The following is a 27,798-nucleotide window of genomic DNA, read 5'->3' as shown; positions in this document are numbered from 1 at the left end:
ATAAAGAAATCAAAACTCCTAAAAATTATTTTTTGTAAAATTATTTTTTTCTTGATATGCCTGACTAACTGGTATATATGGGAGGCCCACAATTTTCTGAAAAGAAAGAGTATATGACTAGCAGGTTAAGAGGGACAGTTGGGGGAACAACTAGGAGGAGAGGAGGGAGGGAGAGAAAACTGTTATCTGTGATTAGGCTCAGAAAATTAATAAATAAAAATATTTTTCTTACAATGGAAAGTACAATGTTTTATCATTTGTATGCGAACATTCCACAGCCTCAATAGCAGTCTGCTGCAGTACACCACTCAGACTGGAGCAAACGTCCCGAGAGACTGATTAATGAATATCACTCTTTACTTACGTTATCTGAAACTCCTGGATGAAGCAAATCCACATCAAAGTTTCCAGACAGACAGACAAATGGTGAAACTGCCGTCCTTCCTTCCCTGCAGCTCATCAGGTGAGACGCAAGTGGAGAGTCTTCACGGTCCTTACCTGTGAATTCTGACCAGAACAGGCCTGAGATAGATCCCTTTTGTTCTTCCTTTAGTTTTTGTTTTTAGACCATGATGGGGAGACCCACAGAAACAGCAGACCTGAGCAAGTGGGAGCTCACTGAGTCTGGACTGACAGCTGTGGAACCTGCACAAGACTGAACTAGACCCTCTGAAGCAGGTGACAGCTGTGGTTTGGACAGTTTGTGGGGGACAGTGGGACCAGTGCTTAATTCCTACTGCATAAACTGGCTCTTTGGAGCCCATTCCCTATGGTGGGACACCTTGATCAGCCTAGATACAGGGTGGAGGGCCTTGGTCCTGCCTCAAGTGATGTGACAGACTTTGTTGACTCCCCATGAGAGGCCTCACCCTCTCTGAGGAGTGGATGGGGGAGGGAGAAGGTAGGAGGAGCAGGAGAGGGAGAGGGAACTAGGAGTAGTATGTAAAATAAGATTGTTTTAAAATAAAAATAATAAAAGAAAGAAGTCCTCTGGTTTCTCTTGTCTCAGAGACATCCTTGCTCCATTTTCTTGTTTTTTTTCTTTTTAAATTTATTTTATTTTTTTAACTGACAAGTTATTATTTTTATTAAAAATTTCCACCTCCTCCCTCCTCCTCTTCCCCTCCCTCTCCAGACCAAAGAGCTGTCAGGGTTCCCTGCCCTGTGGGAAGTGCATGGTCCTCCCTCCTCCATCCAGGTCTAGGAAGGTGAGCATCCAAAAAGTCTAGGCTCCCACAAAGCCATTACATGCAGTACAATCAAAACCCAGTGCCATTGTCCTTGGCTTCTCATCAGCTTTCATTGTCTGCCATGTTCAGAGAGTCCGGTTTTATCCCTTGCTTTTTCTGTCCCAGTCCAGCTGGCCTTGGTGAGCTCCCAATAGATCCTTGCTCCATTTTCTAGGACTGACCCAAAGTCAGTTTAAAAATCAAAACCGTTTAAAAATGATTCAAATTGGTTTTAGTTTCATTTCCACTACCCTTTTAACTGTCAGTCACAACCTCCACAAATTTCTTTTGTTTAGCATTTTTTTCTTAGCAGAAATAACCCAATTATTCCAAGGCAAGCTGACTTTTCTGAAGTGCCAGCCTTCTGAGATAAAAATGACAGAGTTGGAGCACTGCCAATGACCTGCATCCCTAACATCCATATTGCATGTCCTTGGGCAAGATTATTACTAAATTGCTCCACAGGGAACTGAAATACACTTACCAATTTTTGACAAGGGGAGTTGATATTCCAGTTTCATATCAGCCAATCGGGACACAATTAGCAGAAAAGCAGCAAAGTCCTCTGTCACTTGTGTGTTGTATTCAAGCAGGGCCTCACTGAAGTCCTCAGGGAGGTCATCAAGGAACACCTAAATGCCAAAGGTTTTTCAGAGAGCAGAGAATACCTTCCTTAAAAACTGAAAACTTGAAGCATTGAAGGTAAAAGACCACACAGTATAACTTTACTGTTTTCAATAAACCCACTTTTTCTTTTTTTCCTGATTGAAATGAGGTTAAATATTTTTTTTGTTCTTATTTGCACTTGAAAGAGCAAATGCTCTACTCATAACACTTGCTCTGAAGCTCCCTAATCAAAACAGCTCTTGTAAGAGCAGAAGCAAGTCCTCCACTCCCCCTGGACTCATGAATAATTTCAAAGGATCTGGGGACACATTTGTAGAACAAAGAAGATAGAGCATATTTTCAAGCTCAGAATCAACTGAACCTGGTTGAGAGGTTTTGAAACTCTCACTGTCTTCATTGGGCTTACACTGTTGATCAGTTTTTCAACCTGTACACATGAAATCTTTGTATCTCTAATTCTTTTCTAGGTTTCTGTTTGTAAACTACAACATATAAAATATGCCCCCACAAATCATCTTCATTTAAGACTTCTAGACTAGACCTGAAGAACTGTGAAGAAAAGAACTGCACGTTTGTCATCCATGCCATCACTGCTGTATCAGGAAGTTACATGGATATTGCTAAGAAAATCAATGCAAAGCACCAAGAAAAGCAGAAAGAGTGCTATGAATGATCTCATGGAAATAAATGCAACTGTTTTAATTAAATAGACAAATGCCCATTTTCAAAAATGGCCAAGCAAGATGAAAATATTAAAATTGGAAAGCTGTTCTAAGATTTAGACTCCAGAAGTCAAGGGACAGTTTCCAAGACAACTTTGTAATGCTTTTTCAAAGATGACACTGTGACATACAGTCACATCTCCAGACACAATTCAACATTGAGGGTGGCTTGGGGGCTTAAATGTATAATTATCTGCATTTCATGTGCGTGTGAACATGAATATGTGTGTGGGTGCTCTCCACTTTATTTTTTGAAGCAAGGTCTCTCACCATACCTAGAGCTCTCCAATTAAGCTAGCCTGCCCCAGGCAGCTCCAGGGTCCCACATTTCTCTGACTTTTCAGTTCTGGAATGACAAGGCATGTCACAATGTCCATCTCTTCATGTGGGTGCTGGGAATGCACACTCAGATCCTCATGAGTGCATGGCAAGCACTGTATCAAGTCATCTTCCCAACCCCTGTACACCCTTTCATTAATACTGCATTTGAATGGAATCAATTAAAATCATGAATGTACCTCCTTCCTATTTATCCACATGGTATGTAGCATTTGAACACATTCATAGAGAGACTTTGAGTTATTGAAAAAAATCACACTATTTCCAAAAGGAACAAATTAGTATATAAAACACATTAACTACCCCATCTTTATAACAAACCTATTGCTGCTGAATCATTTATGGCAAAATTTATATAGTATTATTAATTTATTTTATCAGAAGATTTTACCTTTGATTGATAAAACTTGATATTAGCATCTTGGAACTTGGCTGGAATATATCTTCTTCCAAAAAGATTTGCCAATATTAAGACCAGCTTTTCCATCACATCTTCAGAAAAACGTTTAGAGCCTGTGAAAAAACAAAAATTCCATTTCATATATTTGAAAAATGGTTACATCAAATTTTTCATTTGTAAAATAAATGCTATGTTTATTTCATAACAACTTTAGAATAACTTCAGCTGCGGATGCTTCTCACTTGAGCTTTTTTGTTTCTGTGTTTACCTTCATTATCATCTTTATCTTTATCTTTCCTACTGCTAGAGCTTGCTTACTTTGACCTAATTTATGATAATATCTGTCTTTGTCAATGTTCTATGGCTGTAAGGAGACACAATGACCGTGGCAACTCTTACAAAGAAAGCATGTAATTGGGGCTTGTTTACAATTTCAGGTGTTTTGTGCATTATCATCACGGCAGGGAGCTTGCTGGCACACAGGCAGACATGGTTCTAGAGAAGCAGCTGAGAGTTCTACATCTTCATCAAGAGGCAGCAAGAAGAAAGTGAGAGCCATTGGGCTCGTTTGAGCTTTCAAAACCCCAAAGTCCACCCCCAATAAACCCCCAGTTCATCCAATTGGGCCACATCTCCACTAAGAAGGCCATATCTGCCCTCAAGTAGTGCCATTTCCAAATGGCCACGCATTCAAACATATGAGCCTGTGGGGGAATATTCCTATTCAAACCACCACAGAGATTTTGCTATTGTAACTGCCAGCTGCCAAGTTAATGAGGAGCTGCAACAGATCCATCTGCAGCATCACCACCTGCTCATCACTGGAATGTCTTTCCCCATACACTTATGGTTACAGGTGAGTGAAATTCCAATAGTTCCTCAGTAATAATTTAAAAGCCTTACCACTGTTATAGTAAAGAGAACTTCACATTGACTTCTAAATTTATTCAAAATTTAATCAAATTATGCAATGTTTCAAATAATTTTCAAAGCAGGAAATGAATTTTAAATACATTCTCTGATATGAATGTTTTTGAACCTTTCTTTTTTGATCACTTATTTTTTTCATTTATTTTACTATATAAATATGCCTGATTTCCTACTGGATTTAAATCAAGCATTAAGCTAAAAAAAAAGATGAAAAGATCAATAGATCAAAATGATAGTATCTCTATCATGGGCTCAACAATCTCTTGTCATTTAAAAGTCCTTCCTTGATAATCAGAAGAAGCTGAGTTGGTAATATGGAAATGGAAAAAGAACCATAATTCTTCTCGCCTCCATTTGGAACATTCTCCTTTCTTCTTTCTTATTCCCTGTGCCAATATATTCCTTATGATTCAATTTACTAGTGATTTTCTGGACTTTGCACGGGCTTTTGAAACCTCAATGCCCACTCCATAGTAACTCACTTCCTGTAAATGACCACATTTCCTAATGCTTTCAGACAGTGCCACTTCCGGCTGACCAAGTATGCAAATCTATGAGTCTATGCAGACTATGTCCACTCAAACCACCACAGTCCACTCCCCCCCCCCCAGGTCTTTAGTCATATTATAACGCAAGATGCATTTTATCTAAGTTCAAAAGTCCCCATACTTGATCACAGTCTCAACACTATTTAAAATTCCAAAGTTCAATGTCCTTTATGAAACTCAAAGCAATCTCTTTACTGTAACTACCTATAAAATCAAACTATAAAAGCAGGTCACATGCTTCCAACGGCTTGCTCCTTTTTTGTTACCTGCTTTAAATTACAATACAAAAGCACAGGATAAACACTATCATTCCAGGAGGGAGGAATGTGAGCATATTGAGAGACTGCTGGATCAAAGCAAGACTGAAAACCAGTTGGGCAAACTCAACATTCTGCATCTCTATGTCTGATGTCAAGACACTCTTCAGATCTCCAACTCAGCTTTTGCCACTGTAACACACTTTTCTCTCTTGGTCTAGTTCCATACCTGGTCTGCAGCTCTCCTTGACAGGCATCCCACAGCTCTGGCATTCCCAATATATCAAAGTCTGTAACACAATCTGGGCTTCACTTTCACAGATCTGTGCAATGGTCTCTCTGAGTCTCCATGCAGGGATGCCAATAACAATGCCTGGCCTCAGTAGCTTCCCTTAGTCACAGAGTGAGATTTCATAACACTTTTCTTGTATTCTTGACTCTAAACCCAGAACTACGTGGCTAAATTTGTCAAGTTCAACTGCTTGCTGGGGCTAGAACTTGGTCTTGTCTTTTAATTACATCTGCGTCAGCTTTCTGCTGTTCATGATTTCTTTCACTGCTTAAGGTTTTCTTTACTCCTTTTTGCAAGTTGGAAGCTTAGACGGGTGGAGTGTTGTTCTAAGATCACCACTTCCTTTATCCCATTTAATATCAGGCTTTTACTTAAACTTTTAATTTCTTGAGTGCAGGATTTAGCTCCATTAGTCTCCCTCGTGTTCCTTTTCTCCTGAAACTGTGTACATTTTGAACTTCTCTTTGTCCAGCTTACTCCTTTTTTTACTGATCTGAGTAAGAATGATTACTAACAATCACAGGACACAGTCAATACTAGGCTGCCTAGAAATCTCTGCAAGGGTCATTAATCCAGAACTCTGATGTGGGAGTGATTTCTTATTAATAAAGAAACTGCCAAGGCCCATTTGATAGGCCAACCCTTAGGTAGGCAGAGAAAACAGAACAGGATGCTGGGAAAAAAAGCTGAGTGAGGAGTTGCCATGATTCTCCCGCTCCAGACAGATGCAGGTTAAGATCCTCCCTGGTAAGCCAGCTCGTGGGCTACATAGAATATTAGAAATGGGTTAGAACAATATGTAGGAGCTAGCCAATAAGAAGCTGGACCTAGCCGGGCAAGGCAGTGTTTTAAAAAGATACAGTTTCCGTGTAATTATTTCTGGGCATAAGCTAGCCATGTGGGCGGCTGGGTGCTGGGGACGCAGCCCTGCCACTCATAATGCAACAGAACTCTTCAATTTAGCATCTGGCATATTTTTGGACAAGAGCAGAAAATTCACAAAACATCACCCAAGTCTCCAGGCCACATACTAATATTTTTCTCCTCTGCAATCTCCATCACTCTCAGTGCTAGTATCTTCTGTGTTCCTACTAGTATGACCCATCAGGCCTTAAGTAAAACCTTTATCTGTTTTCCTAATCCAAAGTCTATCTTCTGTCCACAAGCAGTTTGGCAGGCCTGTCACAGCAATACCAAGCTTCTGGTACCAAATTCTGTCTTGGTTAGTGTTCTATTGTTGCGACAAGACATTATGATCATGATAACTTCTGTTTAAAAAGCATTTATTTGGAGCTTGCTTACAGTTTCAGAGGTTTAGCACATTATCATTGTGAAAGGCACACAAAGAGACATGGTTCTGGAGAAGTAGCTAAGAGTTCTACATCTGAACCCACAGGCGGTGAAGTGGTAGTGGTGGTGGGGGTGACTCTGTACTTGCTATGCTTCTGAAACCTCAAAACTCACCCCAAATGACACATTTCTGTTGTGAGATATTTGTAAAGATATATTTGCTATATTTGGTGTAATAAAAAGCTGAACAGCAATTAGCTAGGCAGAATGTGAGATTTCTGGGGACAAAGGGGTCTCTGATAGGGAGAAAGGTAAAGTCACCAGCCATACATGGAGAAGAAATAGGAGGTATAAGATGGAAGAAAGGTAACACCACATGACAGAATGGGTTAATTTAGGTTGTAAGAGCTAATGGAACAAACCTAAGGTAAGGCCAAGATATTAACTAATAAGTCCCCCCACCTTAAGAGGGCCTAGTTTGGTCCTATGTAGGCAGAATATGGGTGACAATTGTATGACTTTGGCAATTTGGGAGTGGGACCAGGATTTCTCTCTATTGATTGAACAGCCTTTTTGGAGCCCATTCTTTTTGGAGAGATACCTTGCTCAGCCTAGTCATAGGGGGAAGGGCCTTGGTCCTGCTTAAAAGTGATGTGTCAGACTTTGTTGACTCCCCATGGAAAGACTTACCCTCTCTGAGGAAGAAATGGGGGGTGGTAGGAAGTTTGGGGGAATGGGAACTGGGATATGCATGTAAAATAAGAAAAGATTGGCTTAAAATAAATTAAAAAATCTAAAAATATTTATAGACAGTTGCATTAAGCAAAGTGAAAAAAAATTAATAATGTCTCCATGTCATTGTTTGGCACTGCCAGCAGCAAAGAAATTTACACATTTCCTTAAACAAAAAAAAATTACACTATTCCCTGGTGACCATGTATTGAGCCTATGAGGGCCATTCTTACGCTAACCATGATAGCCTCTCTCACCTACTCAATAATATCATATGATTTCTCAATGCTAAAGTATCCAAAACTAAACCCACAGATAACCTTCCTCAACTCAGTTGCAGCCACAGTCCATTTGAGTCACTGCATTCCAAGAGCATGAAAATAATAGGAATGTCTAAAATGTGATAGTAACTTGGGATCTAGCATCAGGCTAGTTACATTTGAGTATTGTCTCTGACTTCTTAGATGGTTAGAAACTTGTCCATTTATTTAACTTCTGGGTGCATCCTTTATAAAGTTATGAATTTTGGCTACCTCTGTCAGCAACAATAAACAAAACCCTACCTTCCCTGAAATGATTTCATATTTTACAAAACTTTCAGAGGAGTCACAAATGATACATTTCTTAGAGGATAAAACTACAGGGCTGCACAAAGCAAAATATTTCCATCAGCTAGTGACAGAAGAGAAAGCAGGAGGTATTGAAGACATCATGCAACAGGAAATATCACAACATTATGCACAAATATTATGAGAGGGCAATATTTATTTCAGAGACACTGTAGGAAGAATTTATTTTGAAAGTTGAGCCCAAAGTTTTTCCATAAAAGCTCTATGGGATTTATTATAACAATTTTGCCCAATATGGGCAAAATTTATATATACAATTGACCTCAGACACATAATCCATAAAATACCACTTATTGATGTATGCTGTACAATTATATTAAAAAAATAGTGTTGTACATAATATTCATAGATAATATTAGTTATTATCTGAGGGTGGAATTTTGAGTTTCATATTTCAACAATGTTTTTCTAAGCTGTTCTTAAAATTGATCATATAATTTAATTACAAGAAAATGTTTGATAAATATTGTATATTACATAGTATACTCAGATTCCTGGTGGCAACACACTTTCCAACTCAAAACTTGCAATAGTAAATATTTTAAAAATATTGTCTCAAAATAGGACATCTATTAGTACTGATTTTAATTTATCTTATTTGCAAACCTATAATTTGCATATATAATTATCATTCTTTTTTTATTTTTATTTAAAATAAAAACAATAAAATTTATATATATACATTGTTACACTTAACTGATACTTTCTCAAGTAATAATTGAATAAATATAGTTCTGAAGTTCTAGTTTTCTACAAATCTATCAGATTTTTTTCCCACCATAGGATGAATTTACACACACATATATATAATTTTACATATATGACATATATCAAATATTATTTGATATATAACTATATACTAATAATGATATATTATTTGTATTCTGTGATTTGATAATATCATTTTGATGTTCAACACACATACACAGGGACAACATAACCCTCAAACTTACCTGCATGAATTGGCTGACAAAGATTATGGAAAAGACCTCTTACAAGAAAACTGACAAAAACAAGATTAGACGGTTCATGGTAATGTAAATGTGATACAAGGCCAGCAAACCCTGTAGGGTTACCTTCTTGATCTACAAGTCCCTAGAGAACAGAAATAATTTGTTAGTTTGGCTCAACTCAAGAAATTAGTAACAAGCAGATTATTCATTATCAGTTTAAAATAGTACATGTGAATCAGACTGTAACTACTAACGAGCTCAACTTTAATAATTACATGAATTACAAGTAGCAGTACTCATTGGGTTTTGTCTTCTAATGTTTACTATAATGCAGGCTAGTTAAAAACAAAAATCTAGGGCTGGAGAGATGGCTCAGCAGTCAGCAGACAACCTGAAGTCAGTTTTCCTGAATCCACACTAAGTGCCTCAACTCAGAGTTATAGAGTGCTATAACTCTAATTTCAGGTACCCTCATGCCTTCTTCTTGTCTCTATGGTCACCTGCACACATGTGACATCTACACACACATACACACAAAGATAGATATAATGTTCTGCGAAGTTGTGCTACCATTCTGGAAATCAGTATGGAAGTTTCTTAGAAAACTGGGAATCAACCTACCTCAGAACTCAGCAATAGCACTCTTGAGCATATGCCCAAAGGATGCTCATACTACGAGGACATTTGTTCAACTGTGTTCATCACAGCATTATTTGTAATAGCCAGAACCTGGAAACAACCCAGATGCCCCTCAACTGATGAATGGATAAAGAAAATGTACATTTATATACACAATGGAGTACTACTCAACGGTAAAAAAAAAAAAAAAAGTCATCTTGAAATTTACATGCAAATAGATGGAACTAGATTAAAAAAAATAAAACATCCTGAGTGAGGTAATCCAATCCCAGAAAGATGAACATATTTACTCACTCATAAGTGTATACTAGCTGTAAAGCAAAGCATAAAAACCATGTAGTCCATGAACATAGAGAAACTATTATAACAAGGTGAACCCCAATGAAAACATATATAAATTCACCTGGCAAGAGGAAATAGACAAGATCGCCTGACAAAATCGGGATCAGGAATCAGGGGAGAAGGGAGAGCAGAAGGGGAAGACAAGGGGAGGAAAACTTGAGGGAACATTATAGTAGAGATGGAGTCAGAACAAAAATGAGAACAAAAAAAAAGAGAGATTTTGATTGAGGGAGTCATTAGAGGCAAAGAAGAAACCTGACACTAAAGAAATTTCCAGGAATCTACAAGGCTGACCCCAGCTAAGACCCTAAGCAATAGAGGAGAGGGTACCCAAACTGACCTTGCTCTGTAGTCAGATTGATGACTATCTTAAATGTTAGCAGAAACTGGTGGAAACAGAGGCAGAGACCTGCAGGGGAGCACTGGGCTGAGATCCCAAAGTCCAGTTGAAGAGTAGGAGGAGGAGAATACAAAGAGGTCAAGACCGTGATGGGTTCCCCCACTGAAACAGTTTACCTGAGATAATAGGGGCTCATCAACTCCAGCTGGACAGGGAAGGAACTTGCATAAGACCAAACTAGTCCCTCGGAATATGGGTAACAGTTGTAGGACTGGGGAAGACTGTGGGGCCACTAGCAGTGGCACCAGGATTTTTACCTACTGCTTTTACTGGTTTTTTAGTAACCCTCTGGATGGATACCTCACTCAGCAGATATATAGTAGGGAGTGCCTTGAACCTTTCCCAAGCAGTGTGTCTTATACTCCCTGAGGAGTGGATGGGGGCTGGAGTTGGGTGGAGGGTGGAGGGAATGGGAGGAGGGGAAGGAGTGGGAATTGGGACTGATATGTGAAATGGAAAAAGATAGTTTATTTTCTTTTTAAAAAAATGAATAATAGGCCGGGCGGTGGTGGTGCACGCCTTTAATCCCAGCACTTGGGAGGCAGAGGCAGGTGGATCTCTGTGAGTTCGAGACCGGCCTGGTCTACAAGAGCTAGTTCCAGGACAGGCTCCAAAACCACAGAGAAACCCTGTTTCGAAAAACAAAAAATAAATATTTTTTAAAAAATTAAAAAATCAAATCTGCTACTTAAAAAATTCTATCTATGTAGTAGGAAATATATTACAGGAAGAGGAGAGAGAGAGAAAGAGATGGGGGGGGGGAGACTGGTTCCTACCTCTTTCACCAGGAACTGCAAAGAATATAAGAAGTAAAGCTTTAACATGTCTTCGACTTGGGGACGTTTGAAGGATAACAACGAGTGCCTCAGCACTGACAGTGCCTGCATAGAAAAGCATTTTGTTTTAGTAACATTAAGTGAAATAATGTGGATTACAAGATCTATACCCCTATAGCAAAGTGAATCATTGTGGGCTCCTCCCCTTTACTACTTTATTCTTTTCCAAAGGCTGTCTCATGTGACTACAGCACACATGCAAAAGGGGTACCCTTAAAAGTGTTCCTTTTGGTGCTCTTGGTCACCCACTGTATAAGATATAAAAAGTACTACAAAAGACAACAATAATATACAAACTTCAATTATATTTAATACAACACAATTTCCTTCATCATATAGCACATCACCTAACATAGCATGTATGTCCTTTAGCACACTAAAGAGCACTGTAGCAGATTTAATGAAAATGGCCTCATAGGATTATGTGTTTGGATGCTTATTCTCTGCTTTGCAGAACAGTTTGAGAAGAATTACCAAGTGTAGGCTTTGGGGCTTCAAAGACCCATGCCATTTCCAGTTAGCTCTCTGTCCCTACATTGTGGTACTGTCTCAAGCTGGGAAGCCTCATCCACTACTCCAGTGTCCTGTCTCCCCTCCTGCTGCCCTGCTTCTGCCATGATGGTCATGGACTCAAAAGTCTTCTGCAGACCCTATAAGTTCTCTTGAGCATGGTCTTATCACATTAGCAGAAAAGTGAATAAGATAAACACAGAAAACCAAACCAGAAAAAAAAAATTGTCTCCAAACAGTCTGAACAGAAAAGACATTATAAGCTTCAGAGCATGCAACATATGAGTTATTTGAGAAGGGGGTTATTTATGCCATTACTGCAAAATTATTAGAAGGAATTTGGCTGAAGCCAAAGGAGTGAAAATGTTCATTCATCCCCAGTTTCAAACAAACACTCTTGTATGTATAGTATTCAACTTTAGTCTAAAATATCTATGAACTCACAATAAAAGCACCCTTTCTTAGCACCACTCAAATGTCAACCTGTCTACCCTTAGGTTGGAGAATTTACAGAATGCAAGAAAAATGTATGCTGTTTTTTAAAAATAACAACAAAGAACAAGAACGAATTATTTTGTTTTTCATTATGTGTATACATGGGGGGGCAGTATATGCAAGAACTCATGGAATCCAGAAGAGGCCATCAGAACTCTTGGAGTTACAGGCTGGTATGAAACACCCAGTATGAGCACTGGGAACTGAACTCAGGTCCTCTGCAACAACCTTACGTGTTCTTAACATCTGAGCCATATTTCTATCTTCTACTGTATTTAAGTCCTATGTGCTTAATGGTAGGACAGGAGGAAGAATAAAAGGGTTGAACTCCTCATTTCCTTTACAGTGGGTGATGAAGTGAGCCAAAAGGTTCCTTTACTGACACCCCTTTTCCTTGCGTACAGGAATCAGAGGAGGCAGCATTTGGAAAAAGCAAAGTGGTGAGGGGATGTGGGGGGAAAGGAACTAATAGTGGTTTACTCTGGTCCTGGAGGTAGAGAGCTTATAACTAAAGGCATACTAGCATGATATGTTAGTGTTTTCACTGCTATGAACTGAGAAGAGCAACTTAAATGAGGAGCAATTTATTTGGGGCACATGATTTTAAAAGTAGTTTTGATCTATAACGTGCCTGGCTCCAATGTACTGAAGCTGCTCACCTCACAGCAAGCCTGCACAAGCAGACTTCCACTTTCCTTCTATTAAGGACCTCAGCATGAAGAAGGCCACCTTCATTTGAGGACATTGCTGTACTGCAGGGTAATTTTTCTCTAGGGAAGGCTCCACAGATATTTCCAGAAATAAAGTAAATATTAGTAGAATATTGTACCTAGTAGAATAGGTCCTGTTGTGGTCTGAATGTGGTCCCTAGACCATGCTGAAATCTAATCTCCATGCTGGCGATCTTATTGAGCGCTGGGACTTAGGGAAGTGATTAGAAGCAGAGGAAGTCTTAAAAGTAGAAGGATCCCATGATGGAATCATCTGTGATTGTACAAGAGGAAGGAACAGGAAAGGTCAGATAGGCCGGGACATTTCCTGTTTACCAAACGATGTCCTGTCATTGGAACACTTCAAGAAAGTCTTTCACTAAATGTCCCCCTGCAGCACTGAACCTCTGTAATCATGAGCCAAAACAAACCTCTCTTCTTGATAGTTAACTCCACCTGTGGTATTCTGCAACGGCCAACAGAAAATGAACACAAGTCCTTCTAACAGTGTGTTGTCACAAAAATAGAAGTTAAATCATCTAATTGTGAGTTTCAAATTCATGGTCTCATACTCCTTTTATCAGACCCTAAAACACCAAGGCAATGTTCTGGGTATGTTTTGATGTCCACATGCTTATACTCTTATAAAGTGTGTGATCATACCTTGAAAAAAAATGTCTCAAAAATAAAAACAAAAATAATAATGTGGCTGGGCAGTGGTGGCACACACCTTTAATCCCAGCACTCGGGAGGCAGAGGCAGGCAGATATCTGTGAGTACAACACCAGCATTGTCTACAAGGGCCAGTCACAGGGTAGACACCAAGAACTACAGAGAAACCCTGTCTCAAAAATCCAAAATAATAATAATAATAAAAATAATAATGTGATCATTTTGGTAGAACTAAGCATGAGTACTTTTTTTTGCTTTGGATTTTTTTGTTTTCCAACTTTCTAAATTTTCTATACATTTATAATTAACTTAGACTTTGTCTTATGAAAAGTAAACTGTTACTTTACATTTATAAAGATAAATTCTTTCTGTGTCTGAATGGTATAAACAGATGATAGCTGGCACTCTCGGTACAAGACAATAGTGTCTATTATGCTAGAAGACAGTGATCATGGGAACACTTCAGTAACCACCCAGTCACAAATTCTGTCTAACAATGAAAACAAGCACAACTTCTCATTGTTTTCCTTAGCGTTCCCCACCCCTCTCTAGAGAACATGGAGAAGCACCCTAAGCCTGATAACAGCACAGCAGAGCACAGGCCAGCCAGACCATTTGTAGAGGCCCAGGCTAGGAGACACAGCACCTTTGCCTTGCCGTCCTCTGGGTCATCTGCCTTGGAGGCCAGCAGCAAGAGTCTCAGAATGAGTGAGATACTGAGAGGAAACTGGCCTCTCAGCTCAGGCACTTTGGATTTTATGAGCTTTTTTATTTTAAATTGTGGAATATCAAAGAAGTAAACATCACCCAACAGGTCTTGCCCTCGTCTTCCAGCCCGACCAGTCATCTGGAAACAGAGCAGAATCATGCTGTGAGAACCATCTGAGTGTTTTTCCTAAAAGAATGTAAAGAGCTAAGCCTTTTTATATTGTTTTGGGGCACATATACTGTGCCTAGGGGTTAGCTAAAATAAATAGCCTTCTATTTGAAATCTAAAAAGTTCATCATATCTGAAGTAGAGCTATTTTAAATAATGTATCTGTCATTCCCATGTATCATTAATCATACTAAGTATTTGTATAATGTTGTACAGAACATTATATAATGTTGTATAAAATCATATATCTAATGCTATGAATATACTATGTGTTGTATAATATATAATTGCCACTTCCTAACATGACTTATGAGATAAAATATTCTATGATTATATATGTTATGTATATAACATTACATCGTACATGCTATAACTTATATTATGACACTATATGATAATGTAATGTTAATATTAATTATACACTTTCTCTATGATTTGAATTTTACTAGATATAGCTACATTTGATGCTGCCAGCAGAAATATTTACCAAACATTTCTGAGAAGGTAACTCTATAAAGACAAACTCTTTTGTCTGCAGAACATAATAGAACAAGAAGAATCAAAAGCAAGGAAAATGCTTTAATATCCAAGATCAAGATTTTGTGGTGAAAGGAAACTGTTTGGGGAACTGAGGAAACCCTGGGTGAAGTGAATGAAGTTCTATATGAATGTACATCACTGACAAATATCATTGACATAGGGATGGGTTTGTCAAGGACCCAGTGCCTCAGACCCATGGGAATGTCAAAATCCCCTTTCTTTCCCCACAGGATTAAAAATCATTCTTCTGATCCACATTTGGATGGTAATATAGTGTATGCAGAAACTGTCCATTGCAGCTTTCTCCTCCCAGATATTTTTTGCCTAAAGACTTCTCCCCTACAGAGACTGCCCCTAAGATTAGCCAACCTGTCTCTTGTTCAACTGTATGCAATAACCCCACTTTTATGTTCCACTTTGTATAAAAAACACACTGAGCTTCCGAGTGATATAGTTTCTCCATTGAGAGTCAAATCTACATGCTTCCAGCTTTTCTGTGTGTGTGTGCATCTGTGCTTTTCTCACTAGCTTGTTAGGTCAGTGAGGTCAGTCTCTGGAGCTGGGCAGAGCATGGCAATACTGCGTCTACAGATTGTGGGAAAACAACCAAATAACACCACAGGAGAGTACAGACATTGGTTTAGAAACAAACTGTGTATCTAGAGTCAAGAAAAGTATTAAAAATGGCTCCAGAAAAGAAACCTATGCTCAGTTGCTCAGTAAATTAGAAAGTAAATGTTTCCCAGGAATCTGTGATGTGGATCTCATTTTTGCAAATTGATTTATTTAGCCTGTGTGCATGACATGAAGTAATGATCACCCATATTCACCAGACAAGAGAGAAGTTTGAATGCCTTATCAAAGATCATACACATGATTAGCAGTGGTCAAATAATCTCATAGTCCTATGCTTACTCAATACCAGACAGGCACCTACAGTGTTCTGCCATGAACTGGAGCATTTACTAAATTAGTAGTTAAAGTAATTTTTTTACAATTTCATGGCTACATAGTATGAATACATTACATTAAGTTAATGTATATTTAGTTACCTGTCTGAAATTTAAAGCATTCAGATAGACTGAGTCTTGAGCAAAAACCACAGATTTACAAGGCATGTTGATTCCTAAAGCGAGTGTTCCCGTAGCTGTCACCACCTACAATGGAACAAAACAGTGATTTCACACACTGGCATTTTGGTTGAATACAAATATTTCTATGAAATTGCTAAAAACTGTACTTAAATCCCAATAAAACTGCAGTGAGTAAACAAAGGGGACGAGACACAAAATGTTTCTTCTTACTTTGCAAACATAGACAACACATTCTCAAATGGAATCTGTTATACCTATTTCTTTACAAGGAATATATACTTTAGTCTTAATTGTGTAGTACAGATGTCACAGGGGAACATAGAGGTCATATCTAAAATAGTTATATTCTCTCATCATCTATCTCTCTGCTCTTTATTCCCTCAATGTACCTCAATATCACTGTTATTTTATATACTCTTAAAATACTAAAATCTAAGAATCATTCACTGTTGTATATCAAGAGCCAAGTAACACATCTGGCATGGAGTAAGTATTACAGTAGACATAATACGTAAAACATTAGGACACGAATTTCTCTGTAAGAGGGTAGTAAATTTTTTTACAAGCCTATTTCCTAGTTACTATTTGATTTACTAAAGTTCATTAAGAAATGACATAAGAACAAAGTACATTTTCTCTTCCTGTCGTGAATTTGCATGATCACTAATCAGAAACAGAAAAGAATGTAAAGTTATTTACATAATCTAACTTCTAGTTCATGTTTTTTTTTTTTTTTTCTGATGTAGTTAGTATATATTGACTTGTCCTGTCTTGTTGCGGAATTGTCTTTCATACTCCGGGAAGATGTGTCCTTGCCAAAGAACCATCTGATTGGTTTAATAAAGAGCTGAATGGCCAATAAATATTTAGAAAGGAATTCTAGGGACAGAGAAGATGCTGCGAAAAAGAAAAGAGAAGTTTCCAGCCAGATAAGAGAAAACTGGAGGTGTAAGATAGAAGCAAGGTAACACCATGCGGCAGAACATAGATTAATATAAATGGGTTAATTTAAGTTATAAGAGCTCATTGGGACAACCCTAGTCTGTAGGCTGAGCTTTCATAATTACTAATACATCTCTGTATCATTTTTCTTGTAAGCTGACAGCCTGAAGAAAAGTCCCTCTTCACTGACTCTTTAGATCAATGCTGCTTGTGCTTCTGATTTGTGATGATGTTTTAGGATGGGAAGTAATGTTTTCTAATTGTTTTGTAAATGAGGCTTATACCTCTGTCAAAATGAAAAATGCTACTTACTAAATTATATTAAACTATGTTTTATTCATATCTTTTTTACAAGCACAAACATTGAGAGTGTAGGAGCTTTACATTTAGAAAAAGAAAAGAACAAATACCTTCCTTAAATGTCTTCTCTGATGAAGTCATTACTATAGCTATTCTATATCAGCTGAGTCACTTTATTAGTGACTAAGACATTGCTGTCAGATACTATTTTAACCATATCTCTTTCCCTTTTTTCTTTCTCTTCATTCTATCCACTCTTTCTTTTTACCTATGCCTTACAACATGTAAGGTTGATAACTTTTAGTAGTCAGAGTCAGTTTTTAAATATTGCTCAAGAGTCATATTTACTTGGCAACAATCTAAGGGTCCTCTGTATACTTGCCTGGATTATTGCAATGCGCCCAACCAGGATGTACTAAAGAAAACACAGTAAGAATGTGCCCTGAAAGTCATTTATGACAATCTTCTTCTTGTCCCCATCAGTTTAACAGTAGAAATGACATTCAGTACAACATATTTACAAGCTTTGTTGAGATAAATTGAAGCCCCAAGGAAGCAGATGTCTGTGCTATGATTTCAGCTGCCACATTAGAAAAAGTTCTTCACCAAACTAAAATATAAATACTCTCTAAATTCTTGTAGAGAATGTTGGTAGCAAAGCCACACCAACAAACCCTACATATAAAAACATGAGATATCATCTTACACCTGTCAGAATGGCTAAAATCAAAAACACCAATGATATCCTTTGCTGGAGAGGTTGTGGAGAAAGGGGTACCCTCATCCATTGCTGGTGGGAATTCAAACTTGTGCAACCACTTTGGAAAGCAGTGTGGCGGTTTCTCAGGAAATTCNAAAAAAAAAAAAAAAAAACAAAAACAAAAAAACAAACAAAAAAAACTTAAGATAAAAACATAAGAGTAAGCTATGCACCGAGGTCAGCATAGAGATGCTTTGTTTTTGTGGGCAAATGTATGCAGTAAGTGGACCAGTCAAACCTCCTCCCCCAGTTAAATGACATAAACCATATGCAAAGGTACCACAGCCAGTAAACAAAGTCTACAGCCCAAATAACATAAGTATATGAGGGGGGAAACAGTAAGGAGTGGCTATATTTCTTCATTTCATGAACATTCTGCTTCATCTACTTACATTTTCAAATTTTACATAGAAAAATTGACCCACCCTAATGAATCCTTTCCTAAAAAGAATTTCCACTAACTGCTTTTCTTTGGCGCTCATAGAGCTGTGATGAAAGCCAATGCCCCTTCTTGCCAATTGCTTCAGTGTGTCACCTTTTCTTTGGTTGTTCACCCGACTAAACACCATCTGCAATGACTGCAAAACAAGAGATTTAAAGTATTATTTATCTAATGCTCATTCAAATATGTCCAGTGAAAATAATATACGTATTACATAATAATTTGGCCAAATGATATGATCATTTGGCCTTTGCTCTACATCTACGCATTATCAATCATCATCAACAACAACAAAAACAATAACAAAAGAATGTTTTATGGAATCAAATAATCACTACAAGAAAAATTTTCACAGTTCTCCCCAGAAAATAAAGCAAAACCTTTATACTATAAGGTTAAGAAATGCCTTTATCTACATTGCATCCATTTCGATGTGTGATATATACCACTACATGGTAGAATGCAAGTGCCCTCGCCTTCCTACGTTCAGAAATGTCTTGTTTGTGTAGTTAAGATACAAATGTAAAGTTAGTGTACATGATCTAGTGATTGCAAAAGATGGGTGCATTCAAGGGTCCTAGAGAATACAGAGTGATTACCTAAGGGTCTCCAAGTAGGAAGGAGGAAATCCAGTTGTGCCCAGTGCTATAATATATAAAAATATATCAACACTTGGAGAGAAGAGAAAAGTTTAAGTCTACAAACATAAAAGGATATTTCCTAGATATTTTTATTGTACAGTTATCTATAAGATAGAATGTCAAGGACCAATTAAAATAATGATGTACATACTAGACAGATTATGAAGCTGACAAAAGAAGATTCATGACACAATGAAAATACACAAATGTGTAAGTGAATGTGTGTGGGGTGTGTGATGATATTGCTTTTATTGAAACTGGTTGCGTTGTTACATATATTGACTATAAACAGTAATAGATGGAGGAACAAAAAGTTTAAAGATGATGGGCTAAACCAATTTTAGATAGATATTCCAATGACTTTGGTGAATTCTTTTAGCTCTAATAAAGAAAGACCCTAATTTTAAGAATGCTGTCAAAATTTAAATATATTAGTCTGTATTGATTCAACTGACTATAATTCTGACTATAATATATACAGACTTCTTTAGAAGACACCATGCAAAAACTTGGGTAATTTGTCAACAAGAAAAAAATCAGTCTACAAATTCTAATCCTATCCTAAAGGTAGATTGGAAGGCCCTTGAATGTTGTGTGCAGCAAAAGTTTCTGTCTGTTATATGTCTAGCTCCTAGAGACTTCCCTTATGGTAGCAATTGCTTGCAGTATGGCCAACACTGTCTACATAGAAGAAGCCTACACTCTGGGAGCACTGGTCCCTTCTGAGTGCTGACCTCATCATCTATTGCTTTCTGATCAGCATACGTGCAATCCTGAGGAATCTCCAGATTCTTCTCCAGACGCTCCAGGAGATAATCATGTTCACCTTCATTCATGATGCTTTTATCCAATCTTCTAGAAGGCTTTTCATTATTTTCATCTCTTTCAAGAATAATATTACAAGAAATAAGTATTTGTATCCAATCTTTACAGGAATCCCAGAATCACTGCTTCATACATTTATATTATCATAACTCAGTTCTCTCCCTCTAATGTGTCTGCTCATCATTCCCTGGGGTCTAGGATTCCTCAAGATAAAGCTATTATGAATGTGACTTTTTTCTGTATTGTTCTCCATTGTTTCCCATTCTACAGATGACCTTGCTTCTCCTTGCTAATATAATGCTCATTTTCTCTCCTTCAAATGTTCTCATACTCGGGTTAGAGGTATGTGTTCTCCTCTTTCTGCTTTGCCAAATAAAGATATCCCCCCCTTCTTCCTTTTGGTGGACACTGCAAGCAGGGACCATGTTCCCTTTGCTTTCCTCCTGCTCTTTCTCGTGAGTCCCTCATGTGTACACTCCTCTTCACTAAGGCATGTACACACATGGGCAGTCCTTCTCAGCATGTGCTACATAAACCTGGCTGAGACCCGTAGGTAATCATTCTGTATGCTCCAGGACCCCTGAATGCACCAGCTTTTACAATCACTAGGTTATGTATGCTTTCCTCACATTTGTATCTTAATGATGCAAATAAAATATTTCTGAACATAGGAAGATAGTCCACTTGCATTCTACCATGTAGTATATATCACACTTCCAGAATACATCACCTATAATTAGCTTGAACTTTAATAAGAAGGTAAATGTCATTATGCCTAGACCTGTGTTTTCAAAATATGTGCTAATACACTTACAGCAGAACAAAGATTGTTGAGCAACTCAGTTTTTTAAACTATTAAATAAGGCATTGTTAATAAATAAAAACTGCTAAGGAAAACAGAAAAAAATGTTTTTCAAAGTCAATAAACATGACCCAAGTAAGCTCATGATGTATGTGTTACTTTAGGGTTCTCACATTATAGAAATGGATGTAAACAGAGAAGGTTCGGAGCTTGCCCTGTGATGCATAAGGCATAATGCAAGGTCCTCATCTTCCTTATGATAATGTGCTGAAGATATTAAAACAACTTTCATTTGACAATTTGAGTTGCTGGTCACTAACCAACCTAGACTACATGACTCCTGAACTCTGAAGCATATTTATCCTAAGGAGGATCATTTACCAAGAAATCTTAAACTTCCTCCCTACATCCTCCTTGGAGTTCACTACTGTCATACATACTTTCCAGAAAAAAGCAAACCATGCAGAGACATCATTGTACATGACAAGAGCAAACAATAGTTTGCTCTCGAATTTATAATGTTTGAATCAACAATGCTCTAAAAGCTTGTTTCAACCTCAAAGTGAGTCATAGATCTTCGCTTAAAAAAAGCTCTAGACCTCCCTAAGGACTAGCTTTCACAGTCTTTGAAGGGACCATGCAAGTTGCCAAGGGAACAAAACAATGGAAATTCTTACTCAGCTGTAAGGCTGCAAACTACAACAGTAGCATTAATATATTCTCAGTGGTGCAACAGAGGTACTTGTATCTCCAGAGAAACTACTAATGACTAACTGGAGTTAAGGTGTCACTCCATAGTGGGATATTCATGCCTGGTACAATAAACCAAAATAACTACATGTTGCTGATGACATGATGGACCATGAAGGAAAACTTACTACTACCATATCCATTAACCAGTATAACCACCAATAGCATTCTAAGTACATATTCTTACATACAGAGAAGCTGATTTCACAAAATCTTATCCATGTGGTCACTCAAACAAGACATGAACAATGACAATACTACTTGATAGCAAACATGAATTTGGTAAATCTCACAAGGACCCAACTCTAGATGAAGAGCTATAGACAATTAATTGCCTGGCAAAGAGGCAGTAACGGTCTTCTCGCATTACTAGCCTCCTCATAGCTTCTTCAAGTGATCATCACTAAACATGTAATCATATAAGTACACTAAATGGAATCCACAGGATATATTTGGGTGTGTGTATTATGTGTGGGTGAGCATTCTTCTTACAAAAGAAGAAAATATGATTTTGAGAGGCAAGGGATGAGAGAGAAGCTGGAGGGCAAGAATATGGAGAGGAATGAGATATATACAATACACATAAATAAAATTCTCAATAATAATAATATAAATGCTTTGTATAAATAGTTTTAAAGTAAACATTTCTGGAACATTTTTCATCTGCCAGTTAAGGGAGCTGCAAAGAGAAAATGTATGCCTCCTGTTATAAAGAAGCTTAGGATTTAGGGAAACTAGTAAAGGTTTATATCCCTTATACAAAGAGCTTGAGAACTGAATTTTAGTTTTTGGAACTTGACATGTTGGCCAATAAATAGCAGCATAACTTGAAATTGGACCCAAGTCTAAATAAGAAAATTTATTCAGACTTTATCTATATCTCCTATATATAGCCTAAAGGCAATTTTATACATATTTTAAATAAATTTAAACATAAAACAAACTTTTATCATATAACAATTTCCCCATACACTGTTTGGGATTTTATATTTTTCAGATAAGGAATGGTCATTGTATATGCTTTTAAAATAGAGAATAATCTATCTTCTGTTAAACAAAATAGTACATAAAATAGTATAGGTTCAAGTTCAAGAATAAGTACAAGATTCAAAGCACAGATAACAAATTTATGAAAGACATGATGCAAACATTAACAGAAAATATACTGAAGAGACAGGTATTTGTGCCCATGGAAAGAAAGAGATATAAGAATAAATGAAGTGAGATATATGAATAAATGAAGTGAGCCGGGCAGTGGTGGCGCACGCCTTTAATCCCAGCACTCGGGAGGCAGAGGCAGGTGGATCTCTGTGAGTTCGAGACCAGCCTGGTCTACAGAGCTAGTTCCAGGACAGGCTCCAAAAACCACAGAGAAACCCTGTCTCGNAAAAAAAAAAAAAAAAAAAAAAAAAAAAAAAAAAAAAAAAAAAGAATAAATGAAGTGAACGGAACCATAATATCCTAAAAGGGAAGTGGCAGGAGACACATATAAAATAGTAAAAACATAAGCAAAAAATGTCAAATATGCAACACAAAAGTTAGACACCATCAGATAGAAAACAGGAAAAAGAATACCAAACATGGGGTAATTTAACCAATTTAAAGTTTATTAAGCACAAGTAATTACTTTGGAGAGTAGTGAATCTAGAGAATCTTAAGCCCATAAAGACTTCTGTGATTATAAGGGGAAATAAAACTCACTCTACGGCTCACACAGTGGTAATGTGCCATGAGTCAAGACAGAGTTACAAGGACAACGTGGGATGATCATATCAAGTTCTAGAATACACACATACTGATAGAATGTAGAACCCCTTTGAACAAACATAAACTGATCTATGCAAGTAAGGAATATGTGATGCAAGTCACCTATCTTCAAACAATTATCCCTCTGAAATTCCAAAACAGAAACTATCTAAGCAGTATTAGACCTTCACTATAGAACAGTTTCAATGCATGTTCCAACTAGGACATTTGGGTTTTACAAATCCTTATGTGGCAATTTATTTAGTGAAATACTTACCCTATCTTTTGTTGTTTCTCCAAAGATTTTTTAAGTTTTCGAAGTCTGTTAGCGATGACATGAGCTTCCTTATCAGCTTTGGGATGCCTTTTCTTTTCCTCTTTCTCCTCTAGGAAATTGCAAGCCTCCTCAGCACATCCTTCTACAAAACTTAATCTAAATCTGGAAGCAAACAAATATGTATTTAAAGATATATTATTGTAAGATTTAGTTTCTCCATCTTTTCTGGTTGTGTGTTACATTTCTCATGGCTATGAACAATGGCTGAGAAGTAGTAGTTATGGAAGAGTTTAAAAGGTTTCACAGTTTGAAAGGACACAGCTACTTATACTGGAATAAGGGTGACAAAATTAAGAGGTGGTTAATCACATTCTATCTGTAGGCAGGAAGCAGAATACAAACAGAAAGCAAGATAGCTCCGAAACTTCAAGGCTTGACCCCAGTGGTCCTGTTTGGTGGTTTGACTTGAGAATGGTCCCAATAGCCTCATGTATTTGAATACAAAGTCTGTAGTTGGGAAGGATTAGAAGGTCTAACCTTGTTGCAGGAGGTGTTCAACTGGGATCAGGCTTTGAAGTATCAAAAGTCCATGCTATTCCCAGTTAGCTATTTCGCTCTGAACCTTCCTTTTAATGATATAATCTCTAATGATATAATCTCCAAAAATCATTTGAAACAACAATTATATCAAACATTATCTCAACTCTGTCATTTCTGTACCACAGATGAGAAAATGGAAATACAGATTAAGGGGTCTACCCATGAGTATACATAGCATGTATATAACAGAGTGTGTCTTCTTATCCATGTTTCTGACAGTGTTATTGTTGTATTATTTTTATGTCATATAGGTTCCAGTCATTTCCATCATAGTGTATCTCTTTACAAAAATCTATATTACATGAAAATAACTGATATAGAACTACATATAACAAAAATGACCTAGTAATTTCACATCAGCGATTAATATTTTGTACCACTGAACTACACATTCATGACTTTTTGATTTTAGTTTCACCAAGATTGTCAGTATGGTTGCAATCATGGAATAGTTTGTCAATCAATGATATGGCTAAAGGGGAAAAAATAAAATTTATGCTGAGGCCTGCCCTTGAAATGTATGTCTTTAATCACGTATCAACATTTATAACCTTGAAACATGTTCCACCCTCTTTTTTCCAGATATCAGGGACAGAATGTTGGGGCTATCACTATATGATAAGCCACTAAAGACTAACTATCACACTACATGTAAGAAAGGATTTTCATAGTTTGTCTTATAAATAAATAATCCTTTACTTCCTTAAAAGGTATGAATATAGAACTCCACATGTACAGTTTTACCTGTCATATTTTGATACCTTATGAATATTAGTATTCTTGTGATTTTCTCTAGAACCTCATTGCTTCCCAAAGTCCTTCCCGCCAAATGTTATTGAATGCCTTCCTGAAGTCAATGCAACCAATATATGTCTTTTCTAAATTCTTCATATCTCTCTGTCAGTTTCCTCAAAGTGAAGATCTGATCTATTGTGCTCCTATTAGCTCTGAATGTGCCTTGAGTCTCTGCTAGGACTTCCTCTCTGTTCTGCCCTTGATCCTTTGCAAGAAAATGGAGGAGGATAAGCTCTTGCTGCTGTGGCATGACAAACTAATGCTCCTGTAATTTGAGCAGTCCAGATTGTCCTTCTTCTTGTATATGTGAATTGTGACTCAGTGCTTCCATTATGTGGGAATCACTTCATGTTCCCATATCTCTCTGAAAAGTCTGAGAAGTGCCTCAGCCCGCAAGCCCATTGTAGCCACCGCCAACTCCTCTACTGTGTTGCCATCCACTTCTGGGCCCTTTCTGCATTTTGCTCTCTTAATAACTTCTTCTATTTCACTCCTGTCAATATTTAATATTTCCTCATCAAATCTGGTATTTAAGTGGCTGTCAAAATTTTTCTCATTGTGATCTACATTGACAGCTTTAGAATGTCAAAGTGTAGTCTCCATCTTTGTTTTATTTCCCCTGATTCTATTAATAGATGACCTTGTTGCCGGGCGGTGGTGGTGCATGCCTTTAATCCCAGCACTCAGGAGACAGAGGCAGGCAGATCTCTGTGAGTTCAAGACCAGCCTGGTCTACAAGAGCTAGTTCCAGGACAGGAACCAAAAGCTATGGAGAAACCCTGTCTCGAAAAAAAAAAAAAAAATAGATGACCTTGTCCATCTTTAATCACTTGAATCTGAGGAGCATATCTGCAAGTTATCTGTCTGTCAAGATGTGTTTATTATGTAGTCTAGCCACTTCGACATCTTTGCATATACCTTCTATATGTATACATGCATATATATGTATGTATACAGGTCTCTGTTTTCTTCGCTCTTCTTTTGACTTCCATGCACAGATCATCTATCTCTGCAGTAAGTCATTCTACTGGTGTTGCCCTTTTTGCATGATCCATCATCTACTTAGAAGCCTCCTGTATAGCTCTTTTGATGTTCTCCCATTTGTTTTCTACATTTGTAAAGGGGTGTTTAATGATTTTCCTCATCTTTTTTTTTTTTNTGTTTTTTTTTTTTTTTTTTTTTTTTTTTTTTTTTTTTTTTTTTTTTTTTTTTTTTTTTTTTTTTTTTTTTTTTTTTTGAGCAGTTCTCTTATACTCTCTCCATACAGCGGAGTTCATCAGTTGTATACAATTAATCTTCCTGTTTGTCTTGCCTGGCTTCCTTCTCTTAAGTTTCACTTGAATGTTGACCATAACAAGTTGGTTATCTGACCTAAAGTCAGCACTAGGAAATGACTGGCTGTTTTGGATGCTGGATAAAAGTTTCTTGCTGTCCAGAATGTCATCAAATTGGCTGTGTGTGCATTTGTTAGGGGATTCCCACATTGAGCATCTTGATGGTTTGGACTGATTGAATTTTGTGTTGGGTATATACAAATCATTTGCACAGCAGAGCTCAAGCAGTCATTCCCCTCTATCATTTCTATGTCCAATACACATGTTCCCGTGACACTATAGTTCATCCTTTCTCCAGATCCCACTCTTGCATTGAGGTCATCTATAACAATTAGTATGTCATTCTAATGTGCCCTGCTGACCTCATTCTGTAGATCTGTGTGGAAAATGTTGACTGGAAAGTGACTATAAAGACACCTTTTCAACAGTTAAAGTCTATGGAGAACTAAGTGATCAGTTTAAGACAATCATAGGAGTGTTGCAGGCATGCGTATTCTCACCAGTACTCTTCAATACATTTCTGGAATTACTAATAGCAACAGCACTGGAAGATGAAGAGATAAGTGTGCAAACAGGTGGTGTGTGAATCAATAACTTGCATTTTGCCAACAATACATCACTACTTGCTGAAAGTCCAAATGAGTTGCAGGCCATGCTAATTAGAGTGGTAAAAGTAAGTGAAAACCTTACAATGAAAATAAACATTGAGAAGCCTGAGATACAACACATGGGAAGAGAGTGCAAGAATTTTAGCATTGTAATAAAGAATCAGAACCTCAAGCAGTAAAATTTGTCTATCTGGGAGGAAATCTCAGTTCAGGGAAAGGAACTATTTCAGATGTCATGAGGCAGATAGGGACAGCAAGGACTGCATTCCAGGTTCTAGGAAAGGTTTGGTCAGCAAGAAACATAACAACAAAACTACAAGTATATGAAACACTTGTCTTGAGCTGCCTTGCTTAAAACCCCAAAATCTGGACAATAAAATACTCCTCAAAACAGCGACTGGATGTATTTGAGTTGGCATGTCTCAGGAAAATTCTAGGTGTCACACAAAGAGATAGCCTGTGAATGATGATATTAAGAAACATCTCCATCTACAAAAAGAAGTAAACTACAAGATGATGGTGCAAGGGATAAGTCAAAGATGACAGCCCCAAAAATGCTTGATAGACAACATAAAGGAAGACTGTGGAACCTTGGGTATGACAATAACACAAGTATCTAAGACTGCTCAGGATAGAAGCAACTGGAAAACCACCATAAACACAGCGCCCGTGTATGCTTAAGCATTGCTGGGATATAAATGATGATGACGACGATGATGATGAATGCACAATTCAGAAGATGCCACCCTTATACCTGTGGGCGCATATTCTGATATGCCACAAAAGCCATTGCCCCGGTTTGAGCTGATACATAGCTCTGCAGACAAGCTGTCTGCCCTTAACAAAAGCCAGGATGCCTTGCTCCTAGCTTCCTTTGTTAAAGTGTGGATTACCTGAGAAGAGGTGTTGACTG

At 37.5% G+C, this 27,798-nt stretch overlaps 1 protein-coding gene and 1 long non-coding RNA gene across 21 annotated transcripts in view; one reads left to right on the top strand and one right to left on the bottom strand.

Moving 5' to 3' along the window:
- LOC126513434 (uncharacterized) overlaps positions 1-27,798 on the top strand; it is a 153,544-nt gene that overhangs the window by 37,090 nt on the left and 88,656 nt on the right. The window lies entirely within an intron of this gene.
- LOC126513430 (probable ATP-dependent RNA helicase DDX60) overlaps positions 1-27,798 on the bottom strand; it is a 479,040-nt gene that overhangs the window by 366,368 nt on the left and 84,874 nt on the right. For 5 of the 20 annotated variants that reach the window (XM_050161799.1, XM_050161798.1, XM_050161796.1 and 2 more), the window contains exons 26-28: positions 23,549-23,710; positions 19,883-20,030; positions 18,491-18,643 (exon numbers count right to left, since the gene is read on the bottom strand). In XM_050161799.1, the coding sequence (XP_050017756.1) occupies positions 18,491-18,643; positions 19,883-20,030; positions 23,549-23,710 (463 nt within the window). Of the gene's footprint in view, positions 1-364; positions 508-1,713; positions 1,862-3,308; positions 3,431-8,948; positions 9,678-11,105; positions 11,211-14,198; positions 14,400-16,021; positions 16,127-18,490; positions 18,644-19,882; positions 20,031-23,548; positions 23,711-27,798 lie in introns of those variants that run through there. The other 15 variants (XM_050161800.1, XM_050161792.1, XM_050161797.1 and 12 more) reach the window with 14 other exon arrangements.

This window comes from Alexandromys fortis, unplaced genomic scaffold, assembly GCF_014885135.2.
Source record: "Alexandromys fortis isolate MF-2015 unplaced genomic scaffold, M_Fortis_MF-2015_v1.1 scaffold_137, whole genome shotgun sequence".
NCBI classification, from domain to species: domain Eukaryota; kingdom Metazoa; phylum Chordata; class Mammalia; order Rodentia; family Cricetidae; genus Alexandromys; species Alexandromys fortis.
This window is presented reverse-complemented; position numbering and strand designations above follow the sequence as displayed.